At 54.8% G+C, this 27,021-nt stretch overlaps 9 protein-coding genes across 9 annotated transcripts; 4 read left to right on the top strand and 5 right to left on the bottom strand.

Moving 5' to 3' along the window:
• Positions 1-519: 519 nt before the first annotated feature.
• On the top strand, positions 520-1,149 carry G647_02825 (uncharacterized protein; the record flags this gene model as incomplete). The annotated part of the gene is made up of 1 exon (XM_008727171.1): positions 520-1,149. The coding sequence occupies one exon, from the start codon at positions 520-522 to the stop codon at positions 1,147-1,149; it is 630 nt and encodes a 209-aa protein (XP_008725393.1).
• A 1,191-nt stretch (positions 1,150-2,340) lies between these two features.
• Positions 2,341-2,814, top strand: G647_02826 (uncharacterized protein; the record flags this gene model as incomplete). Its single annotated transcript, XM_008727172.1, has 1 exon — positions 2,341-2,814. The coding sequence occupies one exon, from the start codon at positions 2,341-2,343 to the stop codon at positions 2,812-2,814; it is 474 nt and encodes a 157-aa protein (XP_008725394.1).
• Positions 2,815-4,515: 1,701 nt separating this feature from the next.
• On the top strand, positions 4,516-5,481 carry G647_02827 (uncharacterized protein; the record flags this gene model as incomplete). Its single annotated transcript, XM_008727173.1, has 1 exon — positions 4,516-5,481. The coding sequence occupies one exon, from the start codon at positions 4,516-4,518 to the stop codon at positions 5,479-5,481; it is 966 nt and encodes a 321-aa protein (XP_008725395.1).
• A 2,140-nt stretch (positions 5,482-7,621) lies between these two features.
• On the bottom strand, positions 7,622-9,763 carry G647_02828 (uncharacterized protein; the record flags this gene model as incomplete). The annotated part of the gene is made up of 2 exons (XM_008727174.1): positions 7,622-9,302; positions 9,369-9,763. The coding sequence occupies 2 exons, from the start codon at positions 9,761-9,763 to the stop codon at positions 7,622-7,624; spliced, it is 2,076 nt and encodes a 691-aa protein (XP_008725396.1).
• Positions 9,764-10,498: 735 nt separating this feature from the next.
• G647_02829 (uncharacterized protein) lies at positions 10,499-12,317 on the bottom strand (the record flags this gene model as incomplete). The annotated part of the gene is made up of 3 exons (XM_008727175.1): positions 10,499-11,528; positions 11,589-12,032; positions 12,088-12,317. The coding sequence occupies 3 exons, from the start codon at positions 12,315-12,317 to the stop codon at positions 10,499-10,501; spliced, it is 1,704 nt and encodes a 567-aa protein (XP_008725397.1).
• A 1,501-nt stretch (positions 12,318-13,818) lies between these two features.
• Positions 13,819-15,594, top strand: G647_02830 (uncharacterized protein; the record flags this gene model as incomplete). Its single annotated transcript, XM_008727176.1, has 4 exons — positions 13,819-14,030; positions 14,096-15,021; positions 15,090-15,129; positions 15,189-15,594. 4 exons carry the CDS (start codon positions 13,819-13,821, stop codon positions 15,592-15,594), a joined length of 1,584 nt encoding a protein of 527 aa, XP_008725398.1.
• Positions 15,595-15,978: 384 nt separating this feature from the next.
• On the bottom strand, positions 15,979-18,600 carry G647_02831 (uncharacterized protein; the record flags this gene model as incomplete). Its single annotated transcript, XM_008727177.1, has 1 exon — positions 15,979-18,600. The coding sequence occupies one exon, from the start codon at positions 18,598-18,600 to the stop codon at positions 15,979-15,981; it is 2,622 nt and encodes an 873-aa protein (XP_008725399.1).
• A 1,213-nt stretch (positions 18,601-19,813) lies between these two features.
• On the bottom strand, positions 19,814-20,305 carry G647_02832 (uncharacterized protein; the record flags this gene model as incomplete). The annotated part of the gene is made up of 1 exon (XM_008727178.1): positions 19,814-20,305. One exon carries the CDS (start codon positions 20,303-20,305, stop codon positions 19,814-19,816), a length of 492 nt encoding a protein of 163 aa, XP_008725400.1.
• A 1,483-nt stretch (positions 20,306-21,788) lies between these two features.
• On the bottom strand, positions 21,789-25,126 carry G647_02833 (uncharacterized protein; the record flags this gene model as incomplete). Its single annotated transcript, XM_008727179.1, has 2 exons — positions 21,789-24,082; positions 24,133-25,126. 2 exons carry the CDS (start codon positions 25,124-25,126, stop codon positions 21,789-21,791), a joined length of 3,288 nt encoding a protein of 1,095 aa, XP_008725401.1.
• Positions 25,127-27,021: the final 1,895 nt, after the last annotated feature.

The following is a 27,021-nucleotide window of genomic DNA, read 5'->3' on the forward strand; positions in this document are numbered from 1 at the left end:
CTTGGTCGCCTGTGACCGAGGCTGAGGAACCAACTGGATCGTGGACAATAGTCGGCCGAAGGATCAGGGCTCGTCTCAATCCGAGGCGCACTTGAGGTAGAATACGTCGCGTGTCCTCGCCGGCGCTTGGCTCAGCCAAAATGTTGCCCCTCTACGGTCGCGACCATCTGGGCCATGGCGGTCCACGCCACCTCCATTCCTCATAGGGGGTTACGCAACGGAAGTATATAGGATGGAGGTGCCCAGTCCGCTTACCTGGATCCATTTGCTCACGTCGTCTCTTAGTATCCCATACCTCTTGCCATCAGCTTCATCTCGATCAAAGATCGCACAGAGAGTTGCAACATGGAAGCGTATGCTTGGAAACCTAGCATGTTTCTTCACGTCATGGATCCGTACTACGGGGAAGTCCCTTGCCAAATGCGGACACGATCAAGACGAGGGCAGTGGTTGCGATGCACCTGGTCCACCACATCTAATACTAGACAGTGCCGACAAGTGCAAGACCTACTTGCTACCATGGAAAACGAGCCACCAACCTGTGTCTCAGATGCCGAGCTCGACAGCCTGGCCGACCTGTGCTTATGCTTCAACAACAAGAACAACAGAGAAGTCATCAAGAAAGAACTGGAAGACCGTCTTACCGAAGCCTGCTCCTCGTACGAATCTTTCCAGAACCTGAAAACCCAGTTTACGGAATTCCGCAGAAGCCTTTGCAACAAGCTCAGCATCGAAGACAACTGTTCAGATCACCAAATATCTCGAGAGGTGCAGAAGTCGATTGACAATGCCTCCCGCAAGGACCAACAGATCCGAGAGCTTGAAGCAGACCTCGCAAGCGAAAAGAGCAAGATGATGCGCGCCAACTCAGCGATCGAAGGCCATCAAAACAAGAATCGGATGTTGGAGAACCGTATTCAAGAGCTTGAAGCCGAATTGCAGGGCTCTACGACGCAGTCTGAGGAACTACAGGAGAGCTTGCAACTGTCTAAAGCTGATCTCCAGCATCGTGAAGCCGAGCTCCATGAATTGAAATCCAAGATTGCTGATAGGGAGTCTTCGAATGTAGAACTCAACCTGTCCATTGGAAATTTACAAACACAACTGCGGGACAACGAGGCACTGGAGACAACGCTCCGGCTTGAGTAGAAGAGCTTCTGCAGGCCATGTCCACAACCGAAGCACAAGCAAGAAACTTTCAATGATCCAACGTCACTCTCCAGGAACGTTTGGAGACCACGGAGCAGAACCTGTCGGTGCAGATCCAGGCGCTCGCAACTCTGCATGAGCAGAACCTGACAGCCACTGAAGTGCTTACAGCGACAAGAAAGGAATTGGAACGATATCGCAATCAACTGGACGAAGCAACCGGTATAACCAACAATATGCAGCTCGCCAATGAGGCGTTGCAGGCACAACTTGATAGAGAAGGAGCCCGTGCAGAGCTCGAAGCCACCAGAGGATGGAAGGCGCGGTTAAGCAACTTTGCCCACAAACGCTCCGGACCTTCTCAACAACGACCTGGAGAGACCCCGACGGTACAGGTTGAGACCACTACCACTGCTGTTTCATGAGCACTCATTCTCCGCATCAGTCGTGCCATTCAGCGGTTGTGTCAGACTGCTTTTGCGACTTCGGGTTCGCATCTCCCGTCCGCTTTGCTCTCACGGAAATGATTCAACCCATATGTCGCTGACCCGTCCAATGTCTTGCATCTCCCGGCCTATCTCTGGATTTGGACTTTACGAGCAAGAATGTTGGTAAGAATGCCGACGAGACATCCACTCAATTTTGTCGTGGGCATGCATGCCACAGACTGGGACTGGGTTCCTTTGTTCTAGTGTCATTTGTCTCGCCGGTAAGACACCTGCCTGAGTAGAATGCTATTTCATTCCAACTTCGCTAGGCCACGAACCTCGACCAGCTCTTTTGAGAAACAGATTCTCGGTGCTCGGTTGTTAAGTCAAGAGGTTTCAGTCCGTGAAGACAACTGCTCTTTTATTGTCAGAATCGGTTGTCTGAGACGTGTTCTTTATGTGTGGCCGCCCAGGAATATCCTCCTTGTCTTCTGCTGAGCACGTGTGGGATGGGATCTGTGAATCTCTTCTCGCACTGCTTCAGTTGCCTGGCACTGCCGCCTGCTATCCTCGCTATATAGGGGCTTCAATTGACCGGTTCGCAGCCAAACCTACATCATACACCGTACAGCAGCAGCAACGAACACAAAATCAGATCCACGAAATACCAAACCCCAAGTTACAGCCACCCACATCTACATCCGTTCGTTCCACTCCAATTGCACCGGCGATTCTCCCGTTCCCCTTAATTCGCACTCGCATCATGTCCGCCAATACCTACCGCTGGTCCCCTGATGTTGTCTTCCAGATCACCGATGAGGTGAGGAAAGAAATGGTGTGCATGGGCCGAGTCGCCAACAAAATGAATGCACGCTGCAGATGGGCGATTGGCGCTCATTTTGCCTCCCGTCCGGCCCAGGTGCGCGAGCTGCTCCAAGCCATGGGTTCAATGATACCGAAACAGATCACGAATCGCCAGGTTGAGCAACTCGCCAAATTGTGTCTCTGCAAATTCCATGGGCGCCAACTTGAGGATGCTACGATTGAACTGCTGAACCGGCGGGACAATGCAATTCGCAACCACGATCAGTTTGTCCATGGTCGCGCGAGGAGATACTCGGCGGTTTTTGGTGGGGATGAAGAGGAGGAGCATGGCATCAATCAGCTCGGGGTGGGGTTCGGCAACCTGAGTCTGGGAGGTGGTGGCGAGCGGCATCCGACGAACAGAAGTCAATAGGAGCGAGAGTTACGTGTCCGGTTCAAGAGGGTCGCGTGGCAGGATGGTGCTTCAGATAGAGTGAAGAGGTTGTGAGAGCTGTGCACTGTTCAACGACTATGCTGCAGTCACCTAGCATCGAGGTCTCTGATCATTGTTTCAAATGGGCGAGATCGGGCCGAGCAAGCTTTTGTTGAGGGAAGAAGCGGATATGGTTTCAATCTCGCACTCTGCTATGTGATTAGATAGGACACTCAGAAGTAGTTCAAATTAGAACGGGAGTTGTTGTTAGATATGAATACCAAACCTTCGTTTCCCTTACCATCAAGGCCCGCCACCTTGTGCACTAACACAGCTGGAATACCGATGCAGCACAGAGTAAATGCGTCCAGGAACTGAACCATCAAGATAGATATCCTCGTTCTGGCAGCCGCAGTGTCGAGCCGGTCGAAGCCGGTCGAGTAGCGGGTGCACATGCGCTCATCGACCATGGCACCTAAAGCGCGAGGCCTTTTCAGAGCAAAACACCGAAGCTATCACAGGCAATTTCTGTAGATAGCAGCATATCATACCGAACTTGGCAAGGAGAATGAGAAAACTTGGCCTGTACAGACGCGTGGACACGGGATAGGCTCCATGCAATGCTTCTCCTTTCGATCTTATTCGAGCCAGGGACAGCCAGGGAACAGCCAGAAACAGCAACAATCATGACACACTATCCCTGGAGTCAAAATCCCTTCTGCCTTGCGTATGCGAATGAAGCCATGTTTGAAAATGCAACACTCACTCTGTCCCGATTCTACGCAGCAGTCCGAGCGGACCAATAACAACGCGCAGGCACCGCCCCCAAGGATACTATTCAGTCCCGCTCGCAGGGCCCTAAGAGCGACCTCTAGTGGGCGCTGAGTTAGCGTTAGGGGACGCCTTACCCAGCCCGGGCCTGCCCCACCAGCAACGCCCATCGCCGAGCCAGGGCCTGCTGCGGGAACACTACTGGGTACAATAGCTTCATCGCTGCCTAACCTCACTGGCTCCGTGGTGGCCGCTAATCTGTTTAGGTGCTCCCTTGCGGCGTCCAGCCAGTTTCGCTCAAACTTCGCTTCTCGCAGCGAAGCTTTCGCCGACACGAGACACGAAGCACGAAGCACGCAGCACGACCGACGACGCATACCCTGGACTCGAACCATGAAGCTTGTTCATGATCTGTGATTCCTAAAATAATACCCTGCACTCCGCGCATAGCACACCTCGACACCTTGGTACCCACAATGCGATCCGCTCATCACGCTGGCGGATCTGAATTGTTCTGCCTGCTGTCGCTGCCACCCACTCGGACTCTGGACCACATACAGATCTCAGGTACTCCGTAATGCCGCTCAAACGTCGTTGGATGGCGCAGCACAGCACAGCACAGCAATAGCGTTCGCTATTGCGATGACCGTCAAACAAACAACGAGGCTGTGGGTGGATTTTCTGATCCCTTCCTGATGTTGCCATGGGCCAGGTCCCGCCAGGGGTTATACAATCGCTCTGCTATGGAGTGTCCAAAGTATATAGCACGGTCCTTCGTTCTCTTTCATTCCATTCCATCCATCAGTTGATACCAGCTACAAAGCACATTGACTACACATTACAGCTTCAGTAGCCGTCACTCCTACCTCGCCTTGTGCTCTCTCCTCTACACACGACCGCCTCTAGCCAACGACCTCTCCCCCAACCACAATGTCAAACTCGACCTTCGACAGCGCGGATTGCACGCTGGCCACCTGCTCGGTCAAAGAGTACGGCCAAATCCAATACATCCCCACCCTCCCCGGCAATGCTATCTACGCCGGCATTTTCGGTGTGCTCCTCGCGTCCCAGCTCTTCCTCGGCATCCGCCACAAAACATGGGGCTACCTCGTCGGGATGGTGTTTGGTCTCGTGCTCGAGATCGTCGGCTACATCGGCCGCATCATGCTGCACGACAACATCTTCGACAAGAACTCCTTCATCATCTACCTGATCGGTCTGACCATTGGACCCGCGTTCCTCACGGCCGCCATCTACCTGTGCCTAGGTCGGATCATCACCCTCTTCGCCGTCGAGCTCAGCCTCCTCTCCCCAAGAGCCATCACGCTGATCTTCGTGTTCTGCGACTTCGTCTCGCTGCTCCTGCAGGCCGCGGGCGGCGCCATCGCCTCGACGTCCGACACCGAGGCCGACAACCAGACGGGCATAGACGTCATGATCGCGGGGCTGGCTTCGCAGGTCGTGTCGCTGGCCATCTTCATTGCCATCTGCGCACACTTTGCGTGGAAGGTGCTCAAGAACCCCACGAAGCTGGACGCGCAGTTTACCACGCTGCGCAACTCACGCCGGTTCAAGGGCATGCTCATCGCCATTGCAGTCGCAGTGCTCACGATCCTGGTGCGCTCCGTCTACCGGCTCGCCGAGCTGCAGCAGGGGTTTGACGGCAAGCTCGCCAACAATGAACTCGAGTTTATGATCCTGGAGGGGCCCATGATCTTTGTGGCCGTCGCCTTACTCACCCTTTACCACCCCGGCTGGGTGATTGGGGCGAAGTTGTGGATGGAAGCCGGGTTCCACCTGCGCACCAAGAAGAGTCTGCAACATTACAAAGAGGTCGATGGAGGTGGGAGCCAGGAGGGTTTCGTCATGGAGCAGCGGCCAACAAGTATGGTGTGATATGATGACCAGATGACCTCAAACCCAAGGGTCTAGCTGAAGGAGAAGCGGACCTTCAGGACGTCAAAGCATTTCGGACGGAGTTGGGGTGAGAAAAGATAAACTCGGAGTAAAAGGTGGGTACTTCATGGGCAGTCGATTCGAGCCGCCACCAGTTCACTCACATGAGCTTGACGCCTGGTATATGAGGGATACCCTCTGACCCATATCTGTACGGAAATCGATTTTGGGAGGCTTCCGGGAAGGGAAAGGATTGGGAAGAAACGGTTGATGACTCGGCACCTTCACAGGCATTGTATCATATTCACGTTGTATGTCCATAGACATCTTCATATATCCAAAATAGAGTTGGGTTCCTACACCCCGCGAGAAGTACGCCGGCCAGGAAGCGGCAATCACACAAAGTATATACTAAATGCATCAGTGTGGACGATCGAACTCTCCGCCTCGTGATGAAGAAAGCATTAGGACTTTCCATTTTCTCCGCGCTCGCCGTGCCCAAGAGAACGGCTGAATGTGGACAGTAAGCGTGATCACTTGGAAATCGAACATCCATGGCAAGCATAGGTCAAAGAACAGCGAAATACGCGGCGTTGTCAGAGCCTCCCAGCTTGTCGGCCAAGCGCAGGGAACGACATTTCAATAGACGCATTAGTTCGATGCCTCAGACAACAAGCCCCAACACACAGGCAACGGCTAGCGGTCAACTAGTGGCATTAAACAGGCTGCTCATCATCTGATCCGTATACATGGGCTACCACTAGAGCACGTAATAGCGATGAAACTTGATCATTTCACCCGCTTGCATTGTGGGCTACAACAACTGACTTGGCCCGGTTCATTGCTGTTTACTTGAGGCGGGATGGAATAGTGTGCTTGTCTACATCAACGAGACATGACGTCCGCAGATGTAGATCAACCTCTGATCGTCAGATGTGAATATGGATGTTGATATGTGATACAGTAGCAACAGCTAGCTACCTTGGCTGGACACTCACTAGATGAAGTAGAGGTTGGTCCATAATTCACCTGATCCCCATAAAGTCCCTTCCACGTTGTTCGACTGTCCGAGTAAACCAAGTCTTGTCCTGCGGTTCGCGGCAACGAGGCTAAACAAGTTTGAAGAACCGTACTTGTCAAAACCTGGATGTATACTGAGGGAATGACTGACTGACCTTGTTCTCCTCGACCAGAGTCCTGACCTTTGTTTGTAGCGCCTTTTCCATGTCCTTCAACTCGTCCACACTTTTGATACGGTTTGCCCGGACTCGAGCCTGACGTGCTTGTTCATCGCAGGACGAGAGTTTGCCGTTGGCGCCGGCGGCATCAAGCCCGTGTTCACGAAGAACACGCCACATCCCCTCAAGGTCTCGCTTGATGGCTGAAATTTCTTCATCCTAGACCGCTGGGGAGATGTCAGTCAGTCACTTTAACTGATTGGGGGTTCGCTGCTGCTGCTTCATTGGGTATTCTCTCGAAGCACCACTAAACTTACCGTATGGGTCTGCCCTGCGTTCTGCTGACCCAGCGTCACGGTGGCTACTATCATCTGTCCCATTGCGGCGGCGGCGGCGATGCCCGCACCGACGCCCGCAACCATCGGCCAGGGATCAGAGGACACTGCAAGCACCCTGAATGAACGGAGTATGAAGGGCCGGAGAAGGTGGAGCCACGACGTGAGGTGCTGTCAAGGGACAAAACCCTGGACGTATTGATAATCAGAGAGAGGTAGTGGGCTACTTAGTAGATAACTGTAGATGATCAGGACGTGGGCAATTGTGCTAAGGCAGACTTCAGGCACTGACCAGCTCATGCTGAGGCTGAGGCTGAGGCTCAGCCAAGTTCAGGCCAAGCGACATGATACTGTACAGAATTACAGGTAGCTGCGAAACAACGACGAGGCGCTCAGTCGTGCTGAATTTACGGATTGAACATCACAACATTTGCTGGGAATATTCACTGTGCGTTGTTCGCTATCTGACATCTCACTTCTGGAGGGTTTCATATCTCCTTCCAGCCTACGTCTAGCTCAGACAGACCAACACTCTGGGCTGATATCCCCTCATCTCGTTTATATCATCTCCTCTAGCTCATCTCATTTATCTCATCTCATCTCTCATCTCATTTATTCATCTCCGCCTCAACCAGACGTCTTCAACACCTTGGCCAACTTCCCCTCCAGCTCCTCGCCCAAAGGCAACTCCATGAGATTCATATACTGCTGCGACCCGTGCATATCGTTCTCAAGAAATCCACCCGACGCGCACATCCGGCCATCGCGCTTCCTCGGAAACGTGGCCTTGAACGCCAAAGCCTGATCAAAGAAACCGCACCACACCATCTCCTCGACCTTCAAGCCGTACAGCTTGGCGACCACCTCCGTCGTGAGGATGCCCGACGCCTTGATCAGCTCGTACACGTCTGGCGTCGAGAACAGAATGTCGACCGTGATCTCGTAGGGGCCCGAGTTCTTGGACCGCACCACGGGCGCCACGTCTGCTAGAAAACGAGGATGTTCAGGGAGCGGCGCAACCTCGTACAAAGGTGGTGCGTTGTCGCGTTTGGAACTGCCTGTCGCCGCACTGCTGCTGCCGTTCGTGGACGCCACCGCAGGCACTGTCGCCGGGTCCTCCGCCTCGCCTTTGCCTACGGTCACCGTGGTCCAGTGGAACAGCGGCTTGCCGTCGACCGTGTTAGCAATGCCTGCTTCGTGGGTTTCAGCGGCCACAGCGCCCTCTTCGCCCTCGGCCAGCGACATCAGGTGGTAGACGCAGAACTCGGTGCAGGGTCCCGTCTCCAGCTCGTTCTTGCCGCCGAGGCCGAACCCGAAGTTTCCGGACGTGGCTTTCTGGCCCTGGTACGGCGCGTGGACGCATCCGATGCGCGCCGACGCGCAGATGCTGGTGGCCACGTGCTGGGACTCGGCCACGGCCTCGCCGACGATGAAGATGCCCTTGCTGCCCGCGTAGGGACGTCCGCCGGTGCCAGCAGCTGAGGGGGTCCAGTTCTCGTCACGGCCGTAGACGTGGAAGTCGAAGTCCCACTTCTCGGTGATGTGCTTGTGCTGGAATGCCACGTATTCCTTGATCCGCGCGATGACATTGTCCAGCTGGCTGACGAGGATGGGGTCGATGAAGGAACCGATGAAGATCGTGCGATAACCACGCAGCCTCGCGGCTTCGAGCTTCACCGTGTATCGTTCGCCCTGGGCGTAGTAGGCCTCAAACGTGGCGCCTCGCACGCGGATCGTCCTTCCGTCGGCGAGCTGCTCGTACGATGTCTTGGTCAGGTCCATGTACCCGCCCGGTCCGTGGAGGATGTCCGGTCTGGTCTTCTCGTACAGCGTATGGGCAGCGACACTGAGAGGCACGCAAGCAGCCAGGGGATCCAGGGGCATGATATCGTAAGAGTTGTCGTCGTAAAGATACGCCGAGGCAGCCTGGCTCTTGGGCCGGGCACAGGAACCTCCGCATTCCAGGAGCTTGCCCATATGCACAAAGGAGCCGAGCGTTTCCTTCGACAGCGATTTCAAATCTTTGGAAGCCTTCTTCAGAGCATGATACGCCGCGAACGCGATATATGGAGCAGGATCGTACGCCCGGCCCACGACCATGACGTCGAAATCAGGGTTCGCGACCATGGCCTGGAGGATGGGTTCAGGCCCCATTTGAGCGACGATCCGCGGGGTCGCGTCGATGTCCTCCTGCTTCAGCGCCGGGACACATGGTCCACAGCCGACAACGTCGCCTGCCTGGAGCCTCTTTGATACCCGATCATTGGCGACGGTCGCGTACACGGATACGACCTTGAGTTTATACGACCTGATATCAATTTCCACGTCAGTGCTTGCCACTTTTGGCTGGTGATTGGGGCCGACCGCGACTCACTTGTTTTCAGGGAGTTCTGCCAGTTCTCGAATGATATCCACCATGAGGTCGACATGCTCGTCGCTGCCGTCACCCCCCGCGGAAGAGAACATCAACGGGACTTTGTACTTGGTGACGAGCTTGAGCAGTTTGCCCAAGTCGCGCACGTAGTGACCTCTCGGCGCGGCCGTGATGCCGAGCGCCAATCTCGACGGGCCAGAGTCTGTTGAACCCGCATCGAGGATGATGGCAGTGGGAGTGGGCACACTCGCCAGTTTCTCCAGCTCAGCAACAACCTGGGATTCGACAAAGCCGTATCCTAGGTTTCCGACCGGCGTGACGATCTGACAAAGGCGTCCTGGCTCAGGAGCCACTTGCCCGCCATTTTTGGCATCCCCATCGATGAACGGGGCCATATCCAGTTGGGTGTTTGCTTTGTCAAAGGGCGACAGAAGTAGAAGATGTCCTCAAGGATGCTGTTCGTGGTAGCACAACGTTCATCCAGCATCAGTTCGTGTCTTTCTTCTTTAAAAGCATAGAAGCCTCTCCGCATTCCGGCGCCGGGCAGGACTACTTCGGGCCCGTCACTTGAGTCTGGACAGTCGAGAGCTTTTGCTTGGAACCAGGAATTTCCGGTCGTGTACTGTGGTCTCCCATGACACATAACTTTGAGCCGTGGCATCGCGGACAGTCGTCTGTGTGGTGAATGCCCGGACCCTTCGCTCGCCGGGGCGAAATCGCAATTGGGCGACCAATCACCATGCGGCTACAAGCCGACGTTCGCATCTAGGGCTTGGATTGAATCCATTCTTGGTGAAATGCGCCAATCACTGCGAGTCTCGTTGCCTCGGAGGATTCGTCTCCTTCATTGCTGAACAGCGAAAGTCCAGCAAGGCGATCACTCCGAGTCGCAATCCGTCTTATTCTACGATCTAGGAGTAACGGCTTGGTCTGGAGCCGCCTGGATTGATCGAAATGGTGGAAGGCGAAATAGTGTCATATCAGGTACTCAGGTCTGCGCTTGGCCGGGAAAGTATTGAATTGAACTGGCACACCGTCAAAATCATAGACGCCTCTCAATTGTGCTCAAGGACGTTCTTCGCAAACAGCCAGAGGGCGTGCATATCTCTGGTGCCGCAGCACCTTCACCTTCACAACCTGAACATTTCCGAGAGCATGTCATCCGACATCCACTGAAGACTGTCGAGACTCTCTTCTAAGCCTGGTTGGAATGTTGACATCTCGCAGTAGGTCCCCACTGGAGCCCACACGGATGTGCTGCCAGCGTTGATAGCGCTCAGCGCCGTCGTTCTCGAAGCGTCGTCGTTTTGTTTCCACGCCTCGAACGGTGCCCCGGTAATGGTGGTGGTGGTGTTGTCATCCGAGCCTGCGAATCGCTCCGGTTGGCCCCTAAACTTTTGGAAAATGTCATACAACAACGAAGCCCCGGATCTGGTTCTTATCGGGTCAGAATCGTCGTGCTTGTCCGACCGGAGGTTTTTCGCCAGGACTTCAATCGCTTGTGCGACCCGAGCAAAGTCCTCCCCGGTAGGGAAGCTCGAGAAGAACTGGTGCGCCGTGGTAATGTGCGAAATGGCAAGCTCTCTATCCTCCTGCGAGGCGTTGGGATTCGTGCTGAGGAACTTCATCAGGAACCCCACGGCGAAGACCACCAAGCGGAAATAGAATTTCGGATAGTGTATCGCACCCGATGCAGACGAATGTGGCTCCAACGACGATTCCCGGTTCAGCTTGGAGATGTTGTGGATCAAGGAGACCGCGGTTGGAAGGCCCAGCTGGACGGGCAATCTCGTCGGGTCAGGGACGTAATGCTCGGCCATCCTGTTCACAAGACCGGGCCGTTTCGTCACGACGGTGAGGCCCAAGGAGAAGAGGTACAGTTTGGCGCCCAGCAATTGGATCTCGAGCCTGGGGGACCATATGTCTCTAAACGCATTGAACAGATTGTCCAGCTCATTGTTGAAGAGGTTCAGAAGTGTCGAGGCGGTAGCTGCGTCGACGTCGCCGGCAAGAGACGTCGAGTACTGGACGACTTGGCGTTGGATCTCGATTTGCACCATGAACTGCTGTGGGACGTCGGGTTCCTTGGCGGTGGATGAAAGAGCGTTCAATTGGGCCGGGGACGAGAGATGGGGTGGCACACCGAGCCATACGCTGAGACTGTAGGGAAAGTCAGCCTACTCTCTACTGTCGAGTCGAAGATTGGGGCGCGGAACGTACCTTGTGCTGATATGAAAGCACGCCAGCCAAGTCATGTGCCGTGAATAGACACTCATGTGATGGACGTTGGATCTGCCATGAAACCCCGGGGCGATCTTTTCGGGATGGGGCTGGTCCAATCCCATCTGCATCGCCGCATTCAGTGCAATGCCGCAATACTGCCAGCTAGGATCTTGGCTCTGTCTCGGTCCAGAGTTCGGCCAGTGGCAAAGAATGACGATGGCCTGGATTGTTCGAAAGTCATGGATGATGGCAACGAGATTGCTCATCAGAAGAAGCCGATAGGGCTGCCAGCTCAGTTCGAAGACGTGGCTGAACCTTGGATGTCGATAGCACGCGACCCGCAAGATGGTCCAGAAGAGGAAGGGATTGGAGTCATGCAATGTTGATGTCGATGTCACCTTGTCCAATATCGGCAGATGGTCGTAGTAGTTGTGTGCGTAGCTGCTCATATCCCCCTTCAGCATCAGCGGTAAAAGAAGTGCTTGTCACGACTTACAAGTGCAACAGCTCGGATACATTCTGGTAACCCAGCACGACGTCTCCCAGCGACCAGCTTCGGTTCTGGTTCGCATCGAAGTCGGACAGCATCAGCCAATCTTCGCCAGAGAAGGACGTGGCCGAGGTGGTGCTCCCCGGTCCCAGAGGAATCACAGAAGACGGTGCGGACAGGGACTCGGGCGTCTGGTGCGAAAGGTTGTTCTGAAGACTGTTGACCCTCTGCGACATCTCCTCCAGTCGACTGGGAAAGAAGACGGTGAGCGTGTTAGCCAGATCGTTCATACTTTTCTCTCCTGCCACGACTGGGAGCATCCTACCCTCTGACGCTGACCCGCTTGAAGTTCGAGTCGATCCGGCAGTCCAGTCCATGTGTTTTGCACCGTGAGCAAGCGGCAGGAAACTTGGTCACCGCATCGCATCGCAGCTGCGACCGCGCGCATCAGCGTGAACGTCGGGGACCAGACGGGACAGGACTCATACATACTTTTACCTGGCGACACGATGTACAAGACTTGACTCGGCCCTTGGGCCTGGCGATACCCTCAGATACATCGGCCATGATGGTCGCGAGTTTGCGTGTTTCAAGGTGAGATTGCTGGCGATGCTGCAACTACGCAGACATCCTCTCCTGCGCGCCATTACCTTGCTGGCTCGCGATGTGGTTTTCAACCTCTTGCGCCAGGCAGCATCATTCCGAGGTGTATGCTTATCGAACGGCGTACAGACATGAGCAATATGCAAACGTCGATGCGTTTTCCTACGTCAAGCTTTGGATTTTCGTGTTTCCAATAATAGCCCCGCCCCTTGGCAAGTTTTGGCCTTGGGTTGCTGGGGACGAAGAGGAGCAGGACGGACAACGGACGGAGTATCCTGTGATGCGCCGCCTGAGGGGGCAGGGGGGTTCCGCCTAAGCAGCCCCTTAATCTACGCAGCCTCGTTGCTGATGATCTCACAGTGCGCAACATCTGTGCGAGAGTACGCCCTGGGTTTCTGAAGGTGAGAACTTTGCTGGCGGATTGGTGGACGGCATGCAGGACCTTCGAAATATCTCATGTCTTGAGAACCGAAGCAATAATACGTGTGGCCGCGGCTCTGCCACCAGCCCCAAGCCATGGAGTGTCTAGCTGGTCCATAGGCTCCATCAAGCCTCGGCTGTGGGAAGCTTGCCTCTAGGGTTTAGGCTTTAAGGGCACGAAGTTAGGCTTCCCAGAGCTGCTGAGGCAGTACCCACACTGTCAGATCCCAGGCTTCCAGAACACGGAGCATCATCTCTGAAGAGTCTTTGCAACCCGCCAAGTTTGCGTTATTCATCCACGGTCGACGACCCGACGCGTCAGATCAACACAGCGACTCGCAATCCCTGCTTGGCCTTTTGGTGCCAAGTCTGGCCTCGTCGAGCCATGGAGAGGGGCAAACAGTCAGGCCAACTGCGATTTCGCTCGGAGTTGCGAACTCGCAGCAACGTATCTTGCTACAAGGGGTGGAGCAACCTTACCCCAGATTTTGGCTGAACTATGTCTTCTCCCTAATACTTCTTCTAAGGTTTTGCATTATTGTCAGCAACGCTCAATTGCGTGTACCCCGTGCGCCTCGAGAGATTGCGCGTCCATCAATCCCATACCTCCAGTCCTTTCCTGATAACCAGAAGGCAACCGCCGTTGTCTGCCTTGTTATCGTCGACAGTGAGGTGCGGCCTTTTCCGTTCCGGGTCTTTCTTCGAGGCTGTACCATGGAGGCTAGCGACGCCAACAAAGACCCAGTCATGCACGTCGAAGACGCTCCACCGAACGGGATTCCCGCTCCAGCAAAGTTATCGCTCTGGCGAGCTATTCGGAAATGGCCCAAGGTGGCAGGATACTGCCTGGCATTGACGACGGCCATCTTGCTATGGGGCTATGACATGGCGATGGTCGGGAACCTTGCTTCTCTACCGGCATTCCAGTGCGTGTCTCGTGTCTCGTGTGTCCCGGATTTTTCGCGCCGGCACTGACATTTGTGATCCGCAGGCATGACTACGGCGTGCTCTACGAGGACGAGTGGATCATCGAGTCCAGATGGATGAGTGCCTGGAATGCCGGGAGCCCCATCGGGATGGTGCTGGGAGCCCTCGCCGGCGGTTTCCTGCTTGATCACTTTGGCCGTCGTCTCTCTCTCGGACTGGGGACTCTCTCTTCGACCGTGGGAGTCGCGGTCATTTGGGCGTCGCAGTACGGCGGAAGTCCTCAAGGAATATTCCTGCTGGGCAAGGTGCTGATGGGCTTGGCCATCGGAGTGGTCGTGACGGCGACGCAGACCTACATGTCCGAGCTCTTGCCGTCGACCCTGCGGGGCCCTGTCATTGCCTTCTTCCCTGTTTTCTTCTTGCTGGGCCAGCTCATCTCTGCCGTGATCGTCTTCGCCGCCGAAGACATGGAAGGGCCGACTTCATATCGGATGTGCATCATATCACAGTGGCCATTCTCAGCAGTGCCGCTGGTAGTGGCTCTCATTTTGCCAGAGAGTCCGGTCTACCTCGTCCGCAAGGGGAAACTGGAAGCCGCTTTCAAGGCACAGAAGCGTCTCGACCGAGCCAGCGAGGACACGCAGGGCCGCATTGAAGAGCTTCAGGCCCTCATCTTGCATGAGCAAGAGTCCGCCAGCACCGATGAGACCAAGTACATTGACTGCTTCAGAGGTGTTGACAGACGCCGTACCATTCTTGTCATGTTCGCGGCCGTCATGCCACAACTTATTGGTCTGGCGATCCTGGGCGACGGCCCTTACTTTTTGCAGATCGCCGGGATGGACTCCGACGACAGCTTGATCTTTCTCATCAGCGGGATCGCGGGTGGTCTTCTTGGGACCATCGTCAGCATGTGGTTGCTCACGTTTGTCGGGCGGAGGAGGCTCTCGATCATAACATTGGCGCCTGTGATTTTCTTGTGGTTGGGCAGTGAGTCACATTTGCCATTCCTCTCGATATCTCTGTATCGGTAATATATACTGACCCCGGTCCTGCAGTGGGCATCGCCGGATGCTTCGACTCCGCCGTGTCGCCATGGTAAGTCAACCAGCAATACCCAGAGCGATCCCTGTTCGCAAAATGCTAAACCTCGCCAGGTACGTCGGAGTGACTTTGAATGTGGTCACCTTCACTATTGCCTTGGGCATCTGGCCAGCATCTTATGTTATTGGGGGCGAAGCATCCTCGCTCCGGCTTCGTGCCAGGAGTCAAGGTATAGGATGGGCGACGGGCGGCCTGGCGAATTTCGTCTTCAGCACCGTGACTCCCTACATGTACAATGCTGACTCGGGCAATCTGCGGTCGAGAATCGGTTTCGTCTGGACCGGCCTGTGCCTGCTTACCTTTGCTGCGGTCTGGTATCTCATTCCGGAGATGCTTGGACGTACACCGCTCCAGCTTGACTTGATGTTCGAGCAGAAACTCCCTGCTAGGAAGTTCAGGCAGTGGGAGGCGCAGAACATCGAGTTGATGATAGTCGGCACAAAGGCGGAACAGGAATGACGTGGAAAAGCAACAAAAAATGGCAATGGTGAATATTAGCGACTGATTTTCGAGGTAGATTGAGTGGAATCCTACCTAGCAATCATGTACTGCACTCCAAAGTTCTCCTGCATCTGCCCTGTCAATGACGCGCCGTGAGTTCATTCAGATTCGTGCGCGGACGACCGATTTCCAGGAAGGTTGCCTGTACAGTACCGTACATAATGCGTGAAGGAATCGATGACTTCTGGTGGTAGGAGAATCGGTCCAGATAATTGGAAGTGGCAGAAAGAGCCGTAGACAAAGGTTTCGAGGCAGGATCAGCATATCATACTTCATACCACACCATATCAAGGTCAATATGGGACCATTCAGACTCTAGCCAGTCGATTCGCTGTCTGATTCCTATTCAAACATGTCGTCAAAGTCCACAGCTTTTGGCCGAACCCGCCGACCCTGAGACACCAGCGGCACATGTACAGACTTTGCGGCTGTCTCCTGCTCAGCAACTCTGCTTGGTGCTGGCTCCGCCTCCTTTGACCCTGCACGAGGCTCGCCATCCTCTGCAGGGGGCGGCGGAGGTGGCACTGGCTCAGCTTCTTCATCACTGCTATCAGCCATTGGAATGCCGTCGATATTCTCATCAGTCAAGACCGTTTCTCCGTCGTCGTCGTCTTCAGCCATAGGCACACCGTCCATGTTCATTTCCACATCGCTGTCCCGTGCATCAGCACCGGTAAGCGTAGGCTTCCCTTGAAGACCCTGGCCACTTTCGTCCTTCGTGTCACCAACACTCCGCCAGCGATTTACAGACTTCTCTTTCTCTCTCTTCTCCTCTGCCTCAATCTCTGCCTTTTTCTGTTCCTCTTCCTTGGTCAGCGGCGGATGTAAGAAACTGTTTTCAATCTCCCTCATCTTGGCTTCCTCGAAAACGCTCCATCCTTCCCATAGCCCAAGCACAACTTGGACTTGTCGCCTCCATTTTTCCGCTCTCAATTTGCCCCATTGGTACTTTTTGGGAAGTTCGCCAAGGACTTCGAACGTCCTCTGCCGGAGCAGATGGTGCTGGATGAGAGAGCGGTATCGCCACGCATGGCGGACGCCACTGGTGGAGGAGGCGGAGAGCAAGTCGGAGATAAGGTAAAGGGCAACTAGAGAGGAGGGAGTAGTATCTGTCGTTGTATCCTTCTTCTCGGCCGACGCTTCGTTGTCATCTTCGATGCCGAGTTGCCTTCTCGGACTGCCGTTCTTGTGCTCGTCGCCATCTGAGTCTTCAGAGCCATGCAACTCCTCTTCCTTTGGTCGCTTGACACTGTAGCGGAACGGTCTGACCACATTCTGCGTGATCAGCTCAGCCACTTCATCCGCTCCGGCTCCGGCATGTTCGATGGCAAACCCCGTCACACGGGCAACGTCGCCTTTACGTAGCTTGGCGTTCGTCTCCGGCAAACGAGACAATAGGTGTATGAGTTTCGTCTTCGCCAGTGGATTGAGATAACCTTGACCATCGTTATCCGCCATGGCGCCGGTAGCATCGTCGTCGCCTACTCTCTGATGATCGCGGTATCGTCCAGCTAGACCCCCGCCTCTGTCATCGTCAATGTCTTCTTCGTCGGATGAGTTGTAATCTTGGTCGGAGATGAACTCTTCAATGTGAGTAGTATATTCGAATTTGAGATCCTCTTTCGGTGGCGCCCAGGTACTCTGGCCTTCGAAAAGAACATCCCCATGTGGTTTCCGCGACCCGTACATTGAGAATTGCTGATTCTTTCGACGTGATTTCGCCCCCGTTAGGATCTCCCACAGCCGCCAACGATAGTAGACTCCACCAATGGACCTGGAGTCCCACAGCCAAGACCACTGTTCGTTGCGTTGGATCTCGGGTCGAGACATCAAGAGCGCTTCAAACTCCGGACCATACGTTAGAAGGGTCTCGATGGTTTTGTGGATCAGGCGCAATTCTTTGAGGTCAGATGGGATTTGTACATTGACTTGTGTAGGAGGCAAATTGTTTGCTGCAGAGCGCGGCCCGTAGGGTGTTGAGGATGTATACGATACAGGCGGAGCGAAGCGTCCATGCCCTTGGCCAGGTGGAGGAGCGCGTGAGAGGGAGCTGTGTTGTGCGACTGGTTTGGCGCCAAAGGGCAGATTTTGTAGACTGAACGAAGGGGTGTTGTTGCTCAGTGAACCCGCGCCCGTCAAAGCTGCGGAGGACAAATGGCGAGAGATAGCCAGGTTGAAGCCAAAGCCAAGATACTTGTTTTGCAAATGGGACACCATGGTATCGATGTCAGTGGCCGGCGTCTCAGCTGCGAGGGTGACAATAGCCGAGACAGACTTCCGTTCCATGCCTGAGGCTGGCGGAGGCGGCAAGATGCGCACGTTCTCAACCGTCAATGGCGAGGGAGCAAACAAGCCTTTAATGATAGCGGGCGACGTCCCCGGAGGGAGAGACGAAAGATGCAAAGTCGGTTTTGCGGCAGCCTTCTCCTCTGCATCCTTTGTGTCTTCATCTTCTTCTCGGCTGAAAGCGCTTGTCTCTCTCCTACTGCTATCGTCCCTCCCGTCTCCATAAGAGAACATCCTGTCCCGTCGGTCTCGGTCGCGATCTCGGTCTCGATCTTGTCGACCAGTGTATTCGTCGAACTGCCTCTTCTTTCCATATCCGGGAGCATGTCCCAAGCTTCCAGGTCCGCTCCGTGGCACAGACGGACTGGGGCCCAGGCTTCCCGGTCCACTTTTCAGACCTGAACTTGTGAAATGTCTTTTCCCTGGTCCTGAGGGCCCGAAGCCACCTCCACCACTACCGCTGCCAGCGCCAAAGCCACCTCTTCCCGGCCTGGGAGGGAGGCTCGACTGCCGATCTCCGTCATCATCGAAGCTCTTAACAAAGTCCTCGAGGGCAGCCGCAGTCTCTGCCTTCTCTCGCGCCTTCTTGGCTTCGGCTTCGGCTTTTTGTCGTTCAAAGATTGACTTCTTTGGAGGAGCGGAGAGTTTGGCGGAAATGTCAGGGTCGGAAGGGGTCATCGTGATGGTTGTCCTTGTTCGCCAGCAATACAAGACGACATATCTTCCTCTGCCTAAGAAGGCTCAGTTGCAGTCGAGCAAAGGTGTTTGAGGGAGTGACAGATTCAGGACCGAGTCGACGGGTGGTGCGCAAGGCTGAAGATACACGCTAGTGGTACGGAAAATCTTTTATCCGGCCAATTCTCAGCCTCGCGCTTCTCTGTAAAATGCGCCCACTGTGAGACGCTACCAACCTGATCAGCCATACGGCATTAGAGAGTAGACCTATGCCTCTGGAGGTTGGTGTGAGCCGAAAAGTTGGCTTATCTGAAGAGTGTCACGCATACCTCACTTCTCCGTTCCCTGGATTCACTCGACAAGTCCTCGGGAACATTTTGATCCTGGGCGGTCTGTCCCATAATTACAGGGCATAGTGGAACCGTTCTACATCGGTAGGACGAGACCAATGGTTCACAGCGCCCAAGTCCAGGGACAAGCATGACCTGCGTATGGGCGTCATCGTCCAAACCGGTATGCGATACTACAGCGCGGAATGAATAGACCTGCTCGCTGAAGCGAAACGACAAGAGAGACACTACTGTCCGGCATAGGCCTCTTCGCTCAAGGCTGAGCTGGCACCTTCTCCACCTTGCACCTAACGAGCAACAGCTACAAAGGAGAGGAGACCAACAGCGCGTTAGCGACGGGCAGCCGAATCTTGGCTTCAAAGGTCCGCAATGATCAAATCCAGCACCGAGCACTCGACACTCAGCGGCTGGAGGAATAAACCTCGAATGGCCTTTTATGAAGATACCGTCGACTGATCACCCCGTAGCACGCTTGGATTCCTGCAGGCTATGTGCTTATGTACCAGATCCTGGTGAATGCTCTATGGTCTCTAACGAACGTCCTCTTCCAGACCTGACACACGCCCAGATTCAAGGTCTCTTTCCCCGAAACGTCCACAGGATCTAGGCCATGATACTCGCCGCAGACTTTTCTTCAGTTCTGGTATCGTCGACCCAGCCGAACTCAGTCCAGATGACGCGCCTATCTCACAGGCCCAGGCCCCTTTCATTCAAAGAAAGCCGCCTAGGCCGCAAGGAGTAAGCCACGAATTTACACCTCCGTCACACTCCCCAGAACCATGGTCTCCTCCACTTCCATTACACCAGCTCTCGTACCATCCGAATTGCCAGTATACAATCTGCATGTCCAGGTCCAAACTCCTTAATCACTTCCTCTTCCACCACGACGCCCCAGCAGCCGCCTCGTCCGCTTGTCTCCACAGCCAGTCCTCGCTAACCTCCTCCTCGTCGCAGCTCTCCTTGTTCTGAAGTTGGCCAACCTTGTCTTTCCGATCCTTACTATCTAGATTGTTGAGTTGCCCGTTATTCGCAATTTGGCTGTTGCCGTTGTTGTTGCCGTGCGAATTGGAGCCTTCAGACCCGATACTGCCCCAAGTATCATCCCAGCACTGGCGTGTCTCACGACTCTCGTGGCTCTGTTGTGATCTGCCAGCTTCCTTACCTCCGAGAAAAGGTCTGAAACTGCCAAAAGCCCGGGCAAGCCCGATGACTCCGTTGTCGGCTTTCTGGTTCCGGCTGCTGATGGACATCATAGTGCCAGGGTCTGCGCTGGTTGAAGACTTGACTTTAGTGGTCTTATTCGTTCTGCTGGACGCCGTATCACTGATCGAGTAGTTGCACTTGGATGACGAAGCCATTACTGCGATGGGAGCTGTGCCGTAGCGTTGTATGGATGCGCTTAGTTGGTTTCTCGTTGGAGCTGCGACTGTGCTCGAAGGGGGTCGGTCGCGGATGTGATCTTTGCTGTACCTGTAGCCGTGGTGTTGGTTGTGGTTGTGATTGTTCAATCTCAATCTTAACATGCTCTATCCCGTTTCCAACGAGGACACATCCACGGCTTTATACGAACCAGAGTCGACCACTTCCATGGAGACGGAGAGGCTGACCAGAACACAGTTCCGGTCCCAGTCCCATTTCTAATCTCAATCTCAATCTTAATCCAAAACTGACATAGACAGAAAGACAAGTTCTCCATTCTCAAAGGCCATCTCGGCAGCACTCAAGCCCGTGTCTCACAAGAACTTTGCCTTCACATACACGAGTGAATCACGAACCATGAATCACGAACCATGAAGCGCCCACATTCGAGAAGCCAGACAATCGACCAAGCAATAAGACAGAGACATGTGTCTAGCGACCTAGCCCGGTTCCGGTGTCTCAGGCTCTCAGTATAAGCGGCCAGACAGACAAGACACAATGTCCTCAGACGTGGCTCAAAATAACAAACAGCGAACACCTGATCGAAAGCCACAGTCCTCAAACGTGCCTCAGAACCACAAACAGCGAACACACGATCCAAAGCCAGAGCCACAGTCTTTAAACGTGGCTCAAAATAAAGGCAGCGAACACCTGATCCAAAGCCCCACCACATGACTCCAGATGACGATCATGCCCTTAGAACACGAGAATCCGAGAATACGAGAACCTGAGAGTTCGACAATCTGCACGAGTGCACGAGTGCGATTGTGTGGCTGTGGTGCGGTGCGGTGCGGTGTAGTCTGCTCTGGTCTGTTACCGTACCTACCTAGCTAGGTATCAAACAGACATCTCAACCGGTGGTACTCAACTCACTCAACTCACTCAACTCGCACGGGTACACAGTTAGAGCAGCAAGAACACGGACAAAGCACGTGAGACTAATGACCGACGATCTGAAACCCCCCTTCTGTTCAAGCCGAGGCCAGTCGGTGTTGATGAATTGTTATGCGGTGAGCAAGATGTTACCAGAGACACACCATTCCCCGGTGGATATAGTGGATGGAGACTGCCCGTCGTACAGCCTGTACCGTGTTGGCTGACAAGGATAGAGCGTGATATCCCTCTCCGTCTGGCGGTAGAGGTAGACAAGCACGAGCAGGTGGGCGAGGCCGGTGTCCAACCCTATAGAGCCGGGAACTCATCAACGAAAAGGACACCTCTGATAAAACTCAAGCACACCATTCGGTGGGTTCTTGCTACTCTAAACGAACGGTGCAAATGCGACAGACTTCTTGTTACTTTTCCTTGCCCCAAGCCCATAGCCCAATTATAACCCAGCTTCATACCTCGTCCCACCATATAGCACACTCCACGTTGGCGGTACTCCACACCAGCGGCATAGAGTAGCTTCCGACTGGGCTCCTACACCTGCTCCATGCTTTCCTTCCCTGGCTCTCCCTCAGGTAACATATTCCTCAAGACCCAGGGCTCTTCTCGTGATACGGTCTTTTCCAATGGAACAGTATCACCCTTGGAACTGGCGGTGGTCTGCTTGCTGACGGGGATCGCATCAGTAGTGGGATCCGGTTCTTCTCTCTCCAATTCTGGCCCGGAAGCTTGCCCGCTGCTCTCAGTCGTGCGTTGAGACAGATCAACACCTTCACCGTCCTCAGCATCGCCATCGTCCATCGCCTTCTTCTCGCCTGACTCGTTTCTACTTGGTGCCATGCTCAGCGGATTGGACTTCTCCTGCGTGGGAGCCCCGAGGGTGGGTTCCGGATCTGCAAGGTTGCTTGCAGCACTTGGCAACTCTTCAGCTTCCGTCTTTGAGCCTTGCGACTCGGCGTGATCCGTGGTGTCAATAGTCGGCGGCAGCGGTGCATCAGCAGCTGTCGAGTTTTCAGCCTGCTCTGATTTCTTCTCTGAGAGGACGTCCTCAGACGTAGCCTCCATGTCCGACACGGGGGCACCGTCGGCTGAAGGGACGTTCAATTCTCCCTCTTCTATGGTCCACAGAGATCGTGGTGCGAATATCGCAAATCCCATCGACTTGACCGGAGCGGCCGGCGACTTAGCCGGTGCCCTTCGTTGCGGACCTCGGGCTCTCCCCTTGCGGGCGTCCTCTAGAGGCTTCGCTTCTTCCGCGACTGGTTCAGGTTCCTTCTCCTTAGGCGGTCCCAGACCCAATTTCTGGTTGAGATCATTCATGAAGTTCCCCCTCAGGTTCGCAATTTTACTGCTTGCACCAGGCCGGGCCGGAATTTGAGGCTTGGCTTTCGCGACCGGAGGCGAGACCTTCTCTTGCTCCACGGATCCTGCAGATTCACCGGAAAGTGTTTTCGCGAGTGCATCCGCGGAAGGTTTCTTTGCCGGCCGAGAGGGTATTTGAGGCTTCGGGCGGTCAGGGATACTGGGAACTTTCTTGAGAGTTGGGGAAGTATCTTTTGGCTTGCTAGTGTCCGGTGATGGTGTCGTTAGTACGGGCACAGCGTGAGAAGCCTTAGACGGTCGTGGCGGTATGCTTGGTGCAACCTGGGCGGACGATGCGCCTTCTCCCAATCTGCTCTTCGCTGGTCGTGGAGGGATGGTCGGCTTCGCCGTATCCACTGGCGAGGTCTCTTGTTCTTCCGGCTCTGGCGGTCGGGGAGTGATCACGGTAACAAGATGATGACTCTCTGGGCTATCCTCCCAAATATCTTGGCTGGGAAACCTAGGAACCATTCCTGGTCTCGTGGGCATGTCATCGCGAAGATGCGGTGCGAAACGGGACTTGGCGAGTCTCTCATCCTTCGATATCAATTTAGCCTTCTCCGCTTCCGACACCTCTTCCTTCCGCGCTGACTCCGCGTCCGGAGACTCGAATGTCTTAGATGGAGGAGCTGTGTCGGGTTTGGCAGGAAGATCTGGGGTCGAGACGGTGGCAGAGTAGTAAAGGCTGCTAGGGGTGTCTTCCCAAATGTCCTGACTGGGGAAACGCTGTTTGAGAGCATCCGGTCTCGGCTTGAAACGTTCCGCGTGGTTGATAGGCTTCTTCTTGTCGTCGTCCGGGAAAAGAGGCTCATACTCGTGCACGTCTTCCAGCGGCGTGTGCATCCTTTCTTGCTCTTCGTGGTGCGAAAGGAAGCGAGACAGAGAATGTGAGGCGCTATGGAGATTGTACATACTGGTCGGTCGGCTCGACGGCCGAGAGCCTGGTGTGATGGCGCCGCTTTCAGGTTCCAGACTTCCACGCCGTTCTTGCCTGGGCGAGACTGCTGGTCGGAGATCTTCCATGCCTGCACCTTTCGCGACTTCGTCTGCTGCCAGGATTGGCACGGTATACCCATGTTCGATGACATGATCTTCTTCCTCCGTTGGGTGAGAAACAAAGGGGCGAGTTTCGACAGACTCGTTCAAGCTTTCTTCGCCGCCCGTGATTTTGTTGAAGCGACGACCAGGCGGGATGTGGGTGTCTCCTTCTTGCTCGCTATCGACAACGTCCAAGTCGTCGGGCTTGCCCGAGATTGATAGTCTACTACGGCGAATCTCAGCTGGAATGCTGTCATCCGCAGGGAAGCTGGCTTTCCTCAAGGGGGATTCGTGCGCGGGCTGGGACGTGTTGGTCACGGTTTTTGCGAGGCTGTTTGGCGTACCCTGTTGTGATCTTGCAACGTACAGGTCTGACGCAAGATATCCGATCTGCTCGTCGGGATACGACTGTGTTACTCCTGAAGTACCTGGCGGAAAAGTTAGCAAGCGACGAGGCTGCGTGCTTTGTACAACATACCAAATCCTGATCCACGGCTGGCGGTTTCCCGCACAATCTTGTTCAGATCGTCGCTGCTCAACGCGAACGCGCCACGGCCGCTTCCAATGCTTTCATATACTCCGTGACCGTGTGTCTCCTCGATTTGAGCAGCGTCGGGGTGTTTGGAGTACCAATCTCTTTCGAATTTGTCCTGAGGAGCGACACCGTGACCGTGAAGGCCATAGCTGCCCGGGGGAGTGAAGATCTCTCGACTGGTCCTTGCTCGGGAGTGACCCGGCCGCTTCCTGTCGCCGTTGGTGCCCGTGTGAGACGGGCTCAGACCAGGCGCAGGGGAGGGGGCCTGCACGTCTCCCAACGAAGGGTTGATAGGCACACGCAGGCCAAGTTCAGCAGGCCCTGTCTCTTCGTCTCCAAAGATTGAGGAGCGGCGCTCGCCAGCCGCTGCAGACGTGGGACGCGAGAAACTGCTTCTCGTGCGCACCTGGCGCAGACCCTCGCCTTCTTCCGGCGAAGGAGTGGACGGCTTGCCTAGACCATGAACAGCTGCTTGGCCCGAATCCGTCCTAGTGACAGCCTGAACCTGTGCAGTCGCACTAGACTTCGGGAGAGACGGCTTCGGAGCATGCAGGTGCAGGTCTTGGGCAATATTCCTGGTCTGGGCCGCGGCATCAACAGCCAAAGATGAAACGGGCAGCTGCTGATCTGTTTGCATGTCCGCGATATCCGCATATTCCATGCCCTCCTGGCCGATCGAAGGGAGATTTTGCACGCTGGGCCGGCGTGGCATGGCGTCGGTGGCCTTTTCATTGGTCTTGTGACGGGTGGCATTGGCTGACCACGGCTCATTGAGAGGTGAACGAGGGAAATTGCCGGGTGAGACGGAGCGCTCAAGTCGTTTGTTTATGGGACGAGGAGGGATGTCAGGGAGCTTGCCCACGCCTTGGGAAGCAGCAGCCTGTTGGACTCGAGCTGGGCGCGGAGGAATCGATGGAGCGACATGGGCGGCCGACATGATGGGCAATCTAATGCTTGATGTCGACTGTGCAACGAGGTTGCCTTAGCATCAATACAGCAACATGCAGTACAACAGAAAGCAGACGAGGTGGGATGGGACATTGGGATCGACGGTATGCAAGATGGCCATGACGATAAGGGCGCCTGCGACGACTGGGATTGTTGGAGAAGCTACGTACCTTTTGGGGTAGGGATACAAAGGAAACCAAAGGGCAAGGAAACTCGGCGAGATCGTGCACTGCAGGTAGATAGCAAAAAGTGTTGACTCAATAGTGGCAGACCGTCGAATGCAAGCGAGGAGAGAGTTTGTATATGGAGCGAAGTGATTTTTCGCGGTTCTGAGGCAGGAACTCGAACATGGAAAAGCCAGGAACCACATCTGCCCTAGCGACGTGGGTGCTAACCTCTCACACTTCTCTCACCGATCACAGATCACGAGTCACGCCTTTCGGGCTGGATGATGCACGTCTGCCACACTGGGAACCCCAGGCCCAAAGTTAACTGGCTTATTGGCCGTCACCGCCCCTGCGGGCGAGAAGACAGCTAGGCTTACGGAGGAATGGTTGCGTCTCTATTCCCACGATGCGGGCTCGGCGGGGTGCGGTCACGTTCTCTTACGTGCTTCCCGTGCCTTATGAACAAATCTGAGCATCCTGAGCGAGTCAGAAGACAAGCAGCCAAAAGCAACTCTGATGCCGTTGGGCCATCGCATTCGGTTAGCACCGGGGTCAGACGAAAGAATTGCCTTCAGCGTCATTGGTGGGCGGGTCGTGGCTCAGGAACTGCGGAACGTGGCCACTCAACTTCAAGAACCATGCCCACCAGATGACGTGGTGCATGGTTTGTCGTCGCGATCGTTGTCAACCACTTCTCGATCGATTGCATATGAAAACTTCGCGTTTCTTATCCAGTACACTGGTCTGTGCTTTGTTCTTCCACAGCCGGAAGCAATATAGAAGCGGTCGAAGCCACAGCACTTCCCTTGCTCGAAGAAGTCCTAAGTAGGGAGCAAGAACGCCGAGATAAGCGGCGACGACACGGCTTTGGTAAAGTCCAGCGGCAAGTTGCTCGATGCCCATGTTCTCCGACCCTGCAGGTACGAGTACTTTGTCTGTACCTCGGGTAAGTTCTCCCTTGCAGATGGCGTGTCTCGAGGACATTGTCAGCAACAACAATCTCCTGCTTTATCGAGGTGAATATCACCTTTGCCTCCCGCAGAGCAGCACGCGACAGGAAGGCAGAAGTATATAGTCGACATGCTGGGCACATGGCACCCGCCCTGTGCCATTTGATACATTAAAACCCTGCGCAGTACTCGTACAGGATCTCAGAGACTTGTGGCCCCTCATGAGGCGCTGGAGCGCCGAACCCGCAGTGGAACCAACTGGTGTTGTGAGCAGATTGTACTCCGTGTCAATGAGCCATTTGCGCCCTGCTCCACATGTCGAAGAGGGGATGCTCCCCCCAGCTTACTACTGCTACTACGTAGATACTTCATGCCGGACAGACATCAAAGTACCGAGTACACGGTACTCCAGCGTGCCGAGTACCTCTCGAGATACCTGAACCCCTCATGCTTTCCTCCCCGATTACTGGCATCTTCAGCTCAGCTGATCATCTCGATCTTTGTTCCTTCCCAGGTCGTACTAGCCTTCCCCGCATTTTCGTCTATGGCATGGCTCCGTCCAGGCCATTTACGAGCGTACTGTGTACAGGAATAGATGGAGGCTGTGACTCGATGGCGTGACCGCAAAACTTTTCCCCAGTGACTGCCGAAGTCTTTGCTGCGCTACGCTGAGAACGAACGGCCGTCACTGTCCCAGCCCTTGTTCCGGGCTCCATCGAGTCTAGCATCTATGTACCTGGAGGGTCGGCTGCTTCATCCTCGTGGAA

This window comes from Cladophialophora carrionii (assembly GCF_000365165.1).
Source record: "Cladophialophora carrionii CBS 160.54 unplaced genomic scaffold supercont1.2, whole genome shotgun sequence".
Classification (NCBI taxonomy): Eukaryota; Fungi; Ascomycota; class Eurotiomycetes; order Chaetothyriales; family Herpotrichiellaceae; genus Cladophialophora; species Cladophialophora carrionii.